Consider the following 12,680-nt stretch of genomic DNA (forward strand, 5'->3'; position numbering starts at 1 on the left):
CCGCAACAAACAACTACAGGGGTGAACCAATGACACTGTGTTTACAACCAATCAAAAGAGTTCCCATTTGGTTCTAAATGATGAATTCTTTGGCCAGTTTTAATTTGTGGGATCGCCTCATCCCTGAGAGATTTTGTTGCCTTAAGACGGCTGGCAAGAGACGAGAGAACTAAACAGCTCCGTTCTGGGATGTGGATGTTTGATAGCTACTCCCTAAGCACAGTCCCCAGAGCAGCCATGTTGGAGTAGCTGAGTGCTTTCTGGCCACAGCATCACAGCACAAAGACACAGAGAAGGAGAGAGAGAGAGAGAGAGAGAGTGATAGAGGAAAATAGAGTGTGAGAGAGGGAGAGAAAGACATGTAGCTCAGACAGCCATTGAGATGTTAACATATACAACACAACATCAGAAACCATCCTAACATATACAACACAACATCAGAAACCATCCTAACATATACAACACAACATCAGAAACCATCCTAACATATACAACACAACATCAGAAACCATCCTAACATATACAACACAACATCAGAAACCATCCTAACATATACAACACAACATCAGGAACCATCCTAACAAATACAACACAACATCAGAAACCATCCTAACATATACAACACAACATCAGAAACCATCCTAACATATACAACACAACATCAGAAACCATCCTAACATATACAACACAACATCAGGAACCATCCTAACAAATACAACACAACATCAGAAACCATCCTAACATATACAACACAACATCAGAAACCATCCTAACATATACAACACAACATCAGGAACCATCCTAACAAATACAACACAACATCAGAAACCATCCTAACAACACAACATCAGAAACCATCCTAACATATACAACACAACATCAGGAACCATGCTAACAACACAACATCAGGAACCATCCTAACATATACAACACAACATCAGGAACCATTCTAACAACACAACATCAGGAACCATCCTAACATATACAACACAACATCAGAAACCATCCTAACATATACAACACAACATCAGAAACCATCCTAACATATACAACACAACATCAGAAACCATCCTAACAACACAGCATCAGAAACCATCCTAACATATACAACACAACATCAGAAACCATCCTAACATATACAACACAACATCAGAAACCAACCTAACATATACAAAACAACATCAAAAACCATCCTAACATATACAACACAACATCAGAAACCATCCTAACATATACAACACAACATCAGAAACCAACCTAACATATACAACACAACATCAAAAACCATCCTAACATATACAACACAACATCAGAAACCATCCTAACATATACAACACAACATCAGAAACCAACCTAACATATACAACACAACATCAGAAACCATCCTAACAACACAACATCAGGAACCATCCTAACATATACAACACAACATCAGAAACCATTTTAACAACAAAACATCAGAAACCATCCTAACATATACAACACAACATCAGAAACCAACCTAACATATACAACACAACATCAGAAACCATTCTAACAACACAACATCAGAAACCATTTTAACAACACAACATCAGGAACCATCCTAACATATACAACACAACATCAGAAACCATCCTAACAACACAACATCAGAAACCAACCTAACATATACAACACACCATCAGGAACCATCCTAACATATACAACACAACATCAGAAACCATCCTAACATATACAACACAACATCAGAAACCATCCTAACATTTACAACACAACATCAGAAACCATCCTAACATATACAACACAACATCAGAAACCAACCTAACATATACAACACACCATCAGGAACCATCCTAACATATACAACACACCATCAGGAACCATCCTAACATATACAACACAACATCAGAAACCATCCTAACATTTACAACACAACATCAGAAACCAACCTAACATATACAACACACCATCAGGAACCATCCTAACATATACAACACAACATCAGAAACCATCCTAACATATACAACACAACATCAGAAACCATGTGATGTCCAGTACTGCGGAACTAACAGCCCAGTGAGCACGGATGGTAACGTAACCGTAACAACATTAATACTGTGAGGATCTCTAGAGGGTCTGGAGACCCCGTCTAGCTTTTAGAGATACAGTGTGGGAGACCGTCAGAGATACAGTGTGGGAGACCGTCAGAGATACAGTGTGGGAGACCGTCAGATATACAGTGTGGGAGACCGTCAGAGATACAGTGTGGGAGACCGTCAGAGATACAGTGTGGGAGACCGTCAGAGATACAGTGTGGGAGATCGTCAGAGATACAATGTGGGAGACCGTCAGATATACAATGTGGGAGACCATCAGAGATACAGTGTGGGAGACCGTCAGAGATACAGTGTGGGAGAGAAGGCCTGGATTTGGGTGCCCTGGAGGCATGAAGGAGGGAGAAAGGGAGGCATGGAGGGGGAGTAGAAGGGGGGGCTACAGGCACTTTGGCAGCTATTGTTTCACAGTCCATTATCCATGTGGGTTTTATTAAGGGAAGCTGAGAGTAGAGAGACGAAAAGAAGAGAATAAAGGAGATAGGAGGAGAGGAGAGAGAGAAAAGAACCTCCTCATTCTATCTCCTAATCCTCCCACACTGCGGAGGAGCAAACTGTGGCCACTCACGTCTCTCTCTCTCGATCACACACACACACACACACACCCACACCCACACCCACACACACACACACACACGCGCGCACACACACACACACCCACACCATAGCACTCACTATAAACTGTATGGACAGAACCATGGGATCCACCTTGGACCAAACCAGGCCAGACTGTGGATGGTGCTGATTAGGACCACCTCATTTTATCCCCAGATGGCATCGGCAGCCATAAAGTAACACACACACGCAGACAGACACACACAGACACACACAGACACACACACAGGAGTGAGTTACAGTACCTGTCGATGATGACGGGGTCAGACGGGGTCTCGTTGCGGTTGCCACAGCTCTTCTTATCACAGCAACGGCTGCAAGACAGACAGACAGACAGACAGAGGGAGGGAGGGAGGGGGAGGGAGGGACAGAGGGGGAGAGAGTAGTGGGGTTACAGGGAGAAAGAAAAGCAGGCATGTTTCAGTAAGAGCGAGGCTCGTGGACAGACACACAGATCAAAATAGAAGGAACCAATTACCCAACAGCCTGGTAAGGCTTGACCATGTGACTAAGACCTGGTCCTGTGTTCGGGACTAGACTAAGGCCAGGTCTTAAGTCAGGGAATAGACTAAGGCCAGGTCCTGTGTTGGAGACTAAGGCCTGGTCCCGTGCTGGGGACTAGACTAAGGCCTGGTTCTGTGTTGGGGACTAGGCTAAGGCCTGGTTCTGTGTTGGAGACTAGGCTAAGGCCTGGTCCTGTGTTGGGGTGTCTAGACTAAGGCCTGGTTCTGTGTTGGGGACTAGACTAAGGCCTGGTTCTGTGTTGGGGATTAGACTAAGCCTTAGCAAGCCTTTTGTCACCTGTATAACTGTTTGTCTGTCCGCTGCATTATTTATCTCTACATATGGCTGGATTACAGCGGCCCTCAAAGACAGGCCATTCAGAGGCCAGCCAGTTAGGGGGTGACAGGTGTGCCGGGACGGGGTGGGGGCACCCCTGGCATGACCTGAGGCAGGTAGCAGGTAATCACCCGCCACCCCCCACCACACATACTCCTGGGTCACCGCTAACCTGATACCCCCCTCCCCTGACACACTCTGACAAAGGTGAGCATCATCGGGGGCTGGGTGAGGGCGGGGTGTAGGGGTAATGTGGCTGGGACCTGGAGGCAGGCAGGGAGGAGGCAGGCAGGGAGGAGGCAGGCAGGGAGGAGGGCAGCCTGAGGAGGCCCTCGGCTCATGTTTCCAGAGCACAGATGGTGGTGGGGTGTTAAATGGGGCTGGGGACAGGCCTGTCACATAAAACCACCCCACATTGTCTTCCTGCCACAGCACCCCCCCCACCCCACCACACCCCCCCCCCCCCAACAATCCTCCCATCCCTCCATCTTCTCTCTCTCCCTCTGTTACCTCATCCACCATTTGGCTGGACTGATCGATCGGCTCCATCAATCATTCACACGGTGACATCCGTGCCTCTGAGATGTGGCAACGCCGGAGCATAAAAGGGTGGCGACCGTGGCAGCCGGCCCGGTTTCAAAACCCGCTTTTCGCAGACAGCTGAGTGGAGCGGCATGAGAGAGCCGTTTCAGGATGTCCCAGGTGCGCGTAACGTTCCTCACGTTCCTGCCCCCCCCCCTCCCCTTACTTCGGTCACGCGTTTATCCTTTTTCATATTCCCTCTCTCTCTCTCGCCGTTGTTCTGATTTGTGAGCGCCAGTCTGAACTGGGTCACGGTGTGGTCCCGTTGGATCAGAACAGAACCTGGGTGGGGGGGTGTGGGGGATACAGCTTCCCTGCAATCCAATCATCACACAGAACCCATGGGAGAAAGGATTGTCCCCCCCCTGCCCCCCCCCTGCCCCCCCACATGCCCTTCCTCCAACAAAATATATGCTAATTAGTACATGCCTGTACCAGCTTTGTTGAGAGGGATATTTTCTTTTCCTGTTAACTTCCATTTGCTCCCGCAGGACATTCAAAGGAAATCACATCTTTAATCTCAACGCTTCCTTCCTTCTGCAGCTTTTGAAGAAATTAAAACTAAATCGCCTGCTGTAATTAACAGGATGTAGTGATGGCTGTTGTTGTGAGGACACCACCATCACATCGAGCCCTCTAACCTTTTGTTTATTTTTAATTTACTCAAAACCATGACAAATTATTTCAGCTCACCAGCTTTCGCCTTAAACCAAAACACTAAATCCCAGTTTATTTAGTGAATCTCATAATTCGTAAATTACTTTTTGTAGGTCTACGTAAAAATGCCATGTGACCTTAAATCTGTTACTCCTTTGTAAAAGCTCATTGTAGCCTGTCACTTGCGCATGTGAAATGATAGCACTAAGCGCTGTATGTCCCAGGGTTCCAGGCTGTCTTGGCACCATATGGTTAATGGTGGCATGCAGCAATTAGCAGTACTGATTAATGGAGAACAGACTCATTTTCTGCTTATAATTGTGTTTGAGCACCCAGTGCAGAATCAGCACGGCTCCATTCCTGGGACTGTGGCTGTGGGAATTGGTGTTGAGCGGCTACAGGACATGGCTGTAATGCTGTGGTGTTGAGCGGCTGCAGGACATGGCTGTAATGCTGTGGTGTTGAGGGGCTACAGGACATGGTTAATGCTGTGGTGTTGAGCGGCTACAGGACATGGCTGTAATGCTGTGGTGTTGAGGGGCTACAGGACATGGCTGTAATGCTGTGGTGTTGAGCGGCTACAGGACATGGCTGTAATGCTGTGGTGTTGAGGGGCTACAGGCTGTACGGCTTTAGTACTGGTGGTGGCAAGGAACGATGGTTACAGTTTAGGCTCTAAAGGCTGTGATAAAGAGATTGTGCACTAATTGTCCATTTGAGACACTACGATTATTCACCTGGTCGCATCCCAAATTGAAGTCACATCTAACTGTTCTGAAGAACAGGCTGGAGGATAACTTTTTTTTCTAAACACGAGTATGAAAAAGGAGTAAGCATCTTTGATTGTGTGTGTGTGTGTGTGATTGTTGGTGTGTATGTGTGAGGGCAGGAATGTATGTGTGTGTGGGTGTGTGTGTGTGTGCGTGCACAGGTTTATGGGTGCATGCTTTTGTGTGTGTATGTGTGCGTATGCAAAAGTCCTTGTATATATTTCATAGTCACAATTCAAGGGAAGGCCCATTTGTTAACAGCGTAACAACAGGAGAATTCAAATTGAGTAATGAGTTTCTGCATGTCCTAATTAACCAGGCATCAGAGAGGTATTTTCGGGAGAGGAAGAGAGAACTGTTCAAATGCCTCTAAAAATAGGGAAAAGTCTATCCTCACAACCCAGTTCCAAGTAAATTCATCTTTTTATTTTAATTAAAGGTAAAATATTTGATAGCAAAACTCATCTTCCTTTCTATTTGCTATGCTACCACATTTCTTAGTCTTCTACAGGAGGTAGGATGACCTGTCTTCTATGGGAGGTAGGATGACCTGTTTTCTATGGGAGGTAGGATCAACTGTGTTCTATGGGAGGTAGGATGACCTGTCTTTTTTAGGAGGTAGGATGACCTGTCTTCTTTAGGAGGTAGGATGACCTGTCTTCTATGGGAGGTAGGATGACCTGTCTTTTTTAGGAGGTAGGATGACCTGTCTTCTATGGGAATTAGGATGACCTGTTTTCTATGGGAGGTAAGATGACCTGACTTTTTTAGGAGGTAGGATGACCTGTCTTCTATGGGAGGTAGGATGACCTGTCTTCTACGGGAATTAGGATGACCTGTTTTCTATGGGAGGTAGGATGACCTGCCTTCTATGGGAGGTAGGATGACCTGTCTTCTATGGGAGGTAGGATGACCTGTCTTCTACGGGAATTAGGATGACCTGTTTTCTATGGGAGGTAAGATGACCTGTCTTTTATGGGAGGTAGGATGACCTGTCTTCTACGGCAAGAAGGATGACCTGTCTTCTAGAATGTAGATCACTGTAGAAAACACAGAATTGAATCTACAAATATGATTGTAATGGTAACGTGTGGTAGTGGAGGAGCAGACTGGTGAAGAAGAGCTTTGGCGCATCCCTTTCTTACCTGCACATGATCTCGTGTGTCAGTAACACTCGACACATCTCAGGGTTCTTGTCTTGACCTTCATAAACAATGGCCTGCGGAAGGAAGAGGGAAAAGACACATTAGAAACCAGTAGAGGATTTGTTTTCAAAGCCGAGTTAGTCACGATCACCACAGAGGTCGGCGAGGTCCACGCCGGAAAGAGAGTTCCTGCTGTGGCCTGGATTACATCTGGTCACATGTCCATCCACGGACTCCCGTCTCTATGGAAACATTACAGGATCCGCCTCTCCCTTGATGCTGTCACTTGACGGACATATTATCACTTTCAGCGTGCCAGGAAAATCACCAGAGGCTACCCTGAACTGGGCATGCCGGACCGAATGAATAGGACTCAGTACTTAGATCCTGCACCGTTCTGGGCTGAAGACTCCACGTCGACATGTGGCCTGATTTTGGTTAACATTGCTTTTCCTCGTGCGATAACGTCACCACATTTTTGTAACATTTATTGTCTGTGCAGGGCGTGTTGAGAGCGTTCTGTGGTCCAGCCAAACAAGGCGGTGAGTGCCGAAGCAAATACGACTTCCTGTCTCTATATCGTCCGAGGCCCGAATGGCACCATGTCCCCTACATAGGGGCCCACAGGAGTCCATGGGGAGACACTGTCTAGGTTGTCATTTTGGACGCTCCCTTGATCACAGAGTGGAGCTACTCCTACATCTGTCTGACACACACACACTGAGCTCATCAATAACAAAAAATGTGGCCTTTCACTTCCCTACTGAGACTTGAGTGCGAGACAAAACACTACACTGAAGGACATCATCCTTAAGACATCAAGCTACCCCCTCCCACCACCTTTGGAAGCCTCAGCACAGATATATATTTTTTTAACTGTTGACAAATTTAAAGAACGGTTAGAAAGCTTCACCTCTTTCCACACCCAACGTCCATCCTGCCCTATGCTCCAATATGACCACTACTAAAACCAGCTCCCTCCTCCCTCCCTCCCTCCCCCCCCCATCCCTCCCTCCCTCCCCTCATCCATCCCTCCCTCCCTCCCCTCATCCCTCACTCCCTCCCTCCTGTTCGGCCAGGAATCTAAAAGAGCAGATTCCACTTGAGAAACAGACAAACACACAGAGCGGCCCTAAGAGTTTAATGCAGTATTTACTGCCTCTGGCCGGGGGATGTTTAATGAATAGCCGCGTGTGTCGTGGGAAATCTACGGGACCCGTCCAATATTTCTGTCAAGGAGGGAGGGAGGGAGGGAGGGAGGGAGGGAGGAGGGAAGAGGCCCTGCCTATCCACAGCCCTGCAGAGCAGGACATAACGTAAAGACAGTGGAGAGGAGCAGAGAGTGGGCTCCACGAGAAGATAACAGCGAGAGTGGCCGTTGGCTGGGGAGAGAGGGGCTCTGGGCCCCGCTGAGAGGCACAGGTCGCCCCAGTCAGTGACACCACAGGGGCCAGGGCCCAGGGAAGGAACCTCTCACCTTGAACACAGCAACACACAACCTTTGTGCTCAGGCTGTCACTCCGCGGTTAACGGCGGGACTCTTTAACAGCACTCAGACACCGGGGAGGCCCGAGCGCGTTGTCCTGAATACGCTGCACGGATTTCTGGCCATGTTTTATGGAAAGTAGACCCGGCACGCTGGCCTCTTTATGAGTGCAGTGGGAACTGGTAACGTTGTGTTATTTTCCCGCACATTGTAGCCTGCCCACCCCGCCCCGCTCCCCTTCTCTCAGGGTTGAAATATTCATGACTCATCGTTCCGAGGGCTACACAGATACTGGAGAGTGCCAACCGGGTGTCTATCTCCGCTGTTAACAGCAAGATGAACACTAGACCCTGGTGCGTATCTGCGAACGTCTACCTTGTAGGAGTGTAATGGTGTGTGTCTTTGTTTCAACACTGTATTTAGCGTTAAGGGAAATGCAAAACACTGTGTTGAAATGAGCAGATCCCTGGTAACACCCAGTTTAGAAAAAGGAGCTGGCTTCACAAGCTACTCTGCAGTCAGGGTGACTATGAAAATGACTTGTTCCTTTGGTTTCACTTTGAGAGAATAAAGACCAAGGTCTTCTAAAACAGCCCTGCATGCATCACTGTCTGAGGCTTGGGGAACACTGCTCTCTCCTTCCAGGCCATATCTATCTTTACTGAGCACATCTAGGCCGTGTATAATGTCCTGTCCTTCAGAAGAACAACATTACCTCTACAGATGAATTCTTAGGAAAAATACAGTCATGAGATAAGGTTTAGGTCAGGGTTAGGCTACAATCATCCGCAAAGTTTTTTTTCTAATGGATGGTCAGGCACAGACAGTGTAATTATCAATATATATTTATTTGAATCTACATAGCACATTGTCTATAAGTAAGACCAAAAAGTTCCTGAAAATTTCCTGGAAAAGTTCCTGAAAATGTTTAGTCTTTGCTGACAAAAATAATAATCCAAAGCCAAACAAACAAGGTACACAAGGTAATAGAAAACATGCCGTTCCCCAAAAAACATGCCAATCATAAATGATGCACCTCCCCCTGGAGCCAATAACAAATTATGCACCTCCCCTGGGCCAATCACAAATGATGCACCTTCCCCAGGCCAATCACAAATGATGCACCTCGCCCTGAGCCAATAACAAATGATGCACCTCCCCCTGGAGCCAATAACAAATGATGCACCTCCCCCGGGCCAATCACAAATGATGCACCTCCCCCGGGCCAATCACAAATGATGCACCTCCCCCGGGCCAATCACAAATGATGCACCTCCCCCGGGCCAATCACAAATGATGCACCTCCCCCGGGCCAATCGGCGTAGTATCCGTGACTAGGAACATAATTCATCCAAATTCTGTCAGAATCTCTGATGTCTGAGATACTGTGTGAATCAAACAAATCAATAAATATAAACACATGTCTGCTGTAGCACTACTGTGTGGTGAATACAAATGCTCTTATGTGCAGTCTTGACATTGTTTGCTACATGTGCACCACATTTTGTAAATATATAAATATGCTGGGCAGATTCATGTGCATTTAGGTGGTAGGTCTTTGCCCACATGAAGTTTCAATGGCCCATAGTGGCCATTTTGTTTTAGGCACTAATCTGAAACATAGTGAGTTGAGTGACTATGGTTCTTTGATGTGACATATCAAATTCGTTCTGAACCGAAGGGCCATTCAGTTTCAGAGTAGTAACAGTGGTTGTGGTTGTCAAAATGGCGGAATATCCATCACAAGTGAAAGCTATTGGTTCCGAAGAAAATGCCTTAGTGAGAAGAGTGACCTGTGTACTATGTGAAGTTAGGATTTTCAATTGCTTGTTTAAAAGCCACCATCCGGCCAATCAGTTTAAGTCTCAATGGAAAGACCTCTTTCACTCAAACTTCATCAGATCAATGGTAATTGAGAAAGCGAAGAGATCCCCACACAGAGATCCCTGCACAGAGATCCACGCACAGAGATCCCCAAACCTCTGAATTAATTGCGGGGGATAAAATGACCCAACATTTTCAGAAAAATGAAAATAAAATATCCAGAGACCTTTGTAGAGGAGACCCCGGGAGTTTGTCAAAATCACAAAATCTGGACTGAAACTCTCTCACTCTGTTGATGTTGTTTGGTAAATATGTCAAAATGCAAAATGAATGGTGCTGAAAAACATGGCATCATTTTTTCTCTCTCTCTCAAGCAGAAAAAGAAACAGGAACTACACAGATCAGCAGAAGGGGAGAGGATGCAAACTCATTAGGAGAAAAAATAAATAACACAGTGGTATTTTTGGCTCGTCTTTCAGTCTGGTTTACAAAAAAAAAAAATCAAGAGTTGCTAAGTGACACCTTTATTTACCCCCACCAAGAGAGGGTGCTGATGGACGGTAACCAGGCAACCAACAGCCCAAACCGCCTAGACCTCCAGACCTGGGCCTCAGTCTCACTAAAATTCCCCAAATAGTCACTGCTAGTACTACAATCTAATTCTGAATATCCAACGCTGTCGGACAGCCTCCCAACAGCAGGAAATGTCTCATAGAAGAGATGAATAGCCTTTTGTCTGGATTGTTAGCATCTCTGAAGTGTTCAGTGTCTAAATCCATGCAGCTTTTGATACATCCGGAATTCTAATAGGTAGAAAATCTGCCTGCAAATGGACAAGAAGTTTTGTTTGTATTAAAGGATTATAAAGGAAAGAAATCTAGGCCTAGTCACAAAACGTTTTTGTAGTTGAACCCCGTCTTCCTGTCTTAGAAGTCCTCGGTCCATAAAAACAAAATATGCTCCTTCCACTTCCCTGTGTATGTAGCAGAGGTGACATTCAGACCCATCCTGAGAGAACAAGAAAGTGAGACACTGGGTGCATTAACAAGCATGTAGCGTTCATGCGCCTTTTAATACATATTTCATCTTGCGCCACACACTTTTCATTCGCCATTTTCCTCATTGGCTTTGATGTGACGGCTGAAATCTAAGGCGTGTAAACAAGTTGCTATAAATATGTGGAAACACACTTCCTTCTCCGTTAGCGTCATCTGTTAGCGCGCCACCAGGAGCATGGCAGCCTTTCTTCCTGGGCCGCCGCAGAAATGCAGCGACTTTTAAAGAGGTGCCGCGTTCAGCCTGCCTGTCTCTTGTCTTTGTTCCCCACGTCAAACTAGCAACTACCCCACCCCCCACTCAGCTGTTCTGGCGCCAAACCTCAGGGTGAGGGAGAGAGAGAGAGAGGGAGGGTGAGAGAATAGGCGAAAGAGGGAGAGAGGGAGGGAGGGAGAGATTGGGGGGGTAGAGAGGGAAGGATGTGGAGAGAACGAGTCAGGGAGAGAGAAGGACAGGCCCTCCTGCCTGGGCTCTGTCTTCATCAGACCTGTCAGAGATGGAGACAATGATCATCACAGATACAGCTGTCCGACCGACATTCTGGGGCCTCGCTCTCCATCTCTCTCTCCCTCTCTTTACCTCCCTCTCTCTCCCTCCCTCTCTTTACCTCCCTCTCTCTCTCTCCCTCTCTTTACCTCCCTCTCTCTCCCTCCCTCTCTCTCCCTCTCTCTCTCTCCCTCCCTCTCTTTACCTCTCTCTCTTTTAACTTTCTGTTAAGCTCTCTCTGGTTCACCTCTTAATTCAATTCAAACGGGCAATATTGAAATGGGAAATGTGTTTACATTGCCAAAGCAAGTTGAAAATAAGAAAAATATAATTAAAGCAATAATTCTCTCCCCCTCTCCCACACTAATTCTCACTCTGTCTTTCCACCTCTCCAGTACTCCATTCACACTCTGACAGTATTGATGATTTACTGGTGGTTTAGGACAATAATAACCCTGTATGCTGCCGCAACATCATGGTTATAATGAACACGAACATGCAACTAACGAGCGAGACCACAAAATACGGAACGCAGTAACCCAAAAACCAAGAAACACTTCTTCACTTTCTCCCCTTAGGTAATCTTTGGGTTGGCGATGGAGTTGCGGTGAAATGATTCAGCGTTGGAGCTGTGGAACAGTTGGGTGGTGGTGTTGGTCACAGTTACAACAGCACTTAAACCCTGTGGTTAGGTTTATAGGATTACCATGATTACCGGCGCTTTCCATAAAGGCTCAGAGCAGCGGCATGCAACACGCCCCGCCATCAGACACTGAGATTCACAGCTGTGACAGACAGACAGACAGACCCGTTCCTCGCCGAGGGGAGAGCGCGTGGGGTGATCGAGCTGATGACAGTGACCTTATCAGTTATCCCAAACAACCGCATCTCCGTTTTGGCCGGGCCACCTGTTTGACAAGGTTCCTTTCCCACACCCCCCAGTCTCTCCACAGCTAAAGCTTCACATTACGCCGTTTCATTCTCCCGATACTTTGACAGAAAAACACATGGCCCTAAAAATACATGCGCTACAACAACTACCGCCCAGAGTTTTCCCTGGTCAGAAAAAAACATCCTGTCCCTACTTACAATGCAGCCTGGAAGCTATACTACTCCTCGAATA

General features: G+C 46.6%; 1 protein-coding gene across 14 annotated transcripts in view; it reads right to left on the bottom strand.

Moving 5' to 3' along the window:
- Positions 1 to 12,680, bottom strand: part of LOC105011268 (transcription factor COE1-A) — a 144,047-nt gene that overhangs the window by 126,251 nt on the left and 5,116 nt on the right. For all 14 annotated transcript variants that reach the window (XM_020048558.3, XM_010871173.5, XM_010871167.5 and 11 more), the window contains exons 5-6: positions 6,706 to 6,779; positions 2,957 to 3,025 (exon numbers count right to left, since the gene is read on the bottom strand). In XM_020048558.3, coding sequence (XP_019904117.2) covers positions 2,957 to 3,025; positions 6,706 to 6,779 — 143 coding nt within the window. The remainder of the gene's footprint in view (positions 1 to 2,956; positions 3,026 to 6,705; positions 6,780 to 12,680) is intronic.

Source organism: Esox lucius, chromosome 7, assembly GCF_011004845.1.
Source record: "Esox lucius isolate fEsoLuc1 chromosome 7, fEsoLuc1.pri, whole genome shotgun sequence".
In the NCBI taxonomy this organism is placed as follows: domain Eukaryota; kingdom Metazoa; phylum Chordata; class Actinopteri; order Esociformes; family Esocidae; genus Esox; species Esox lucius.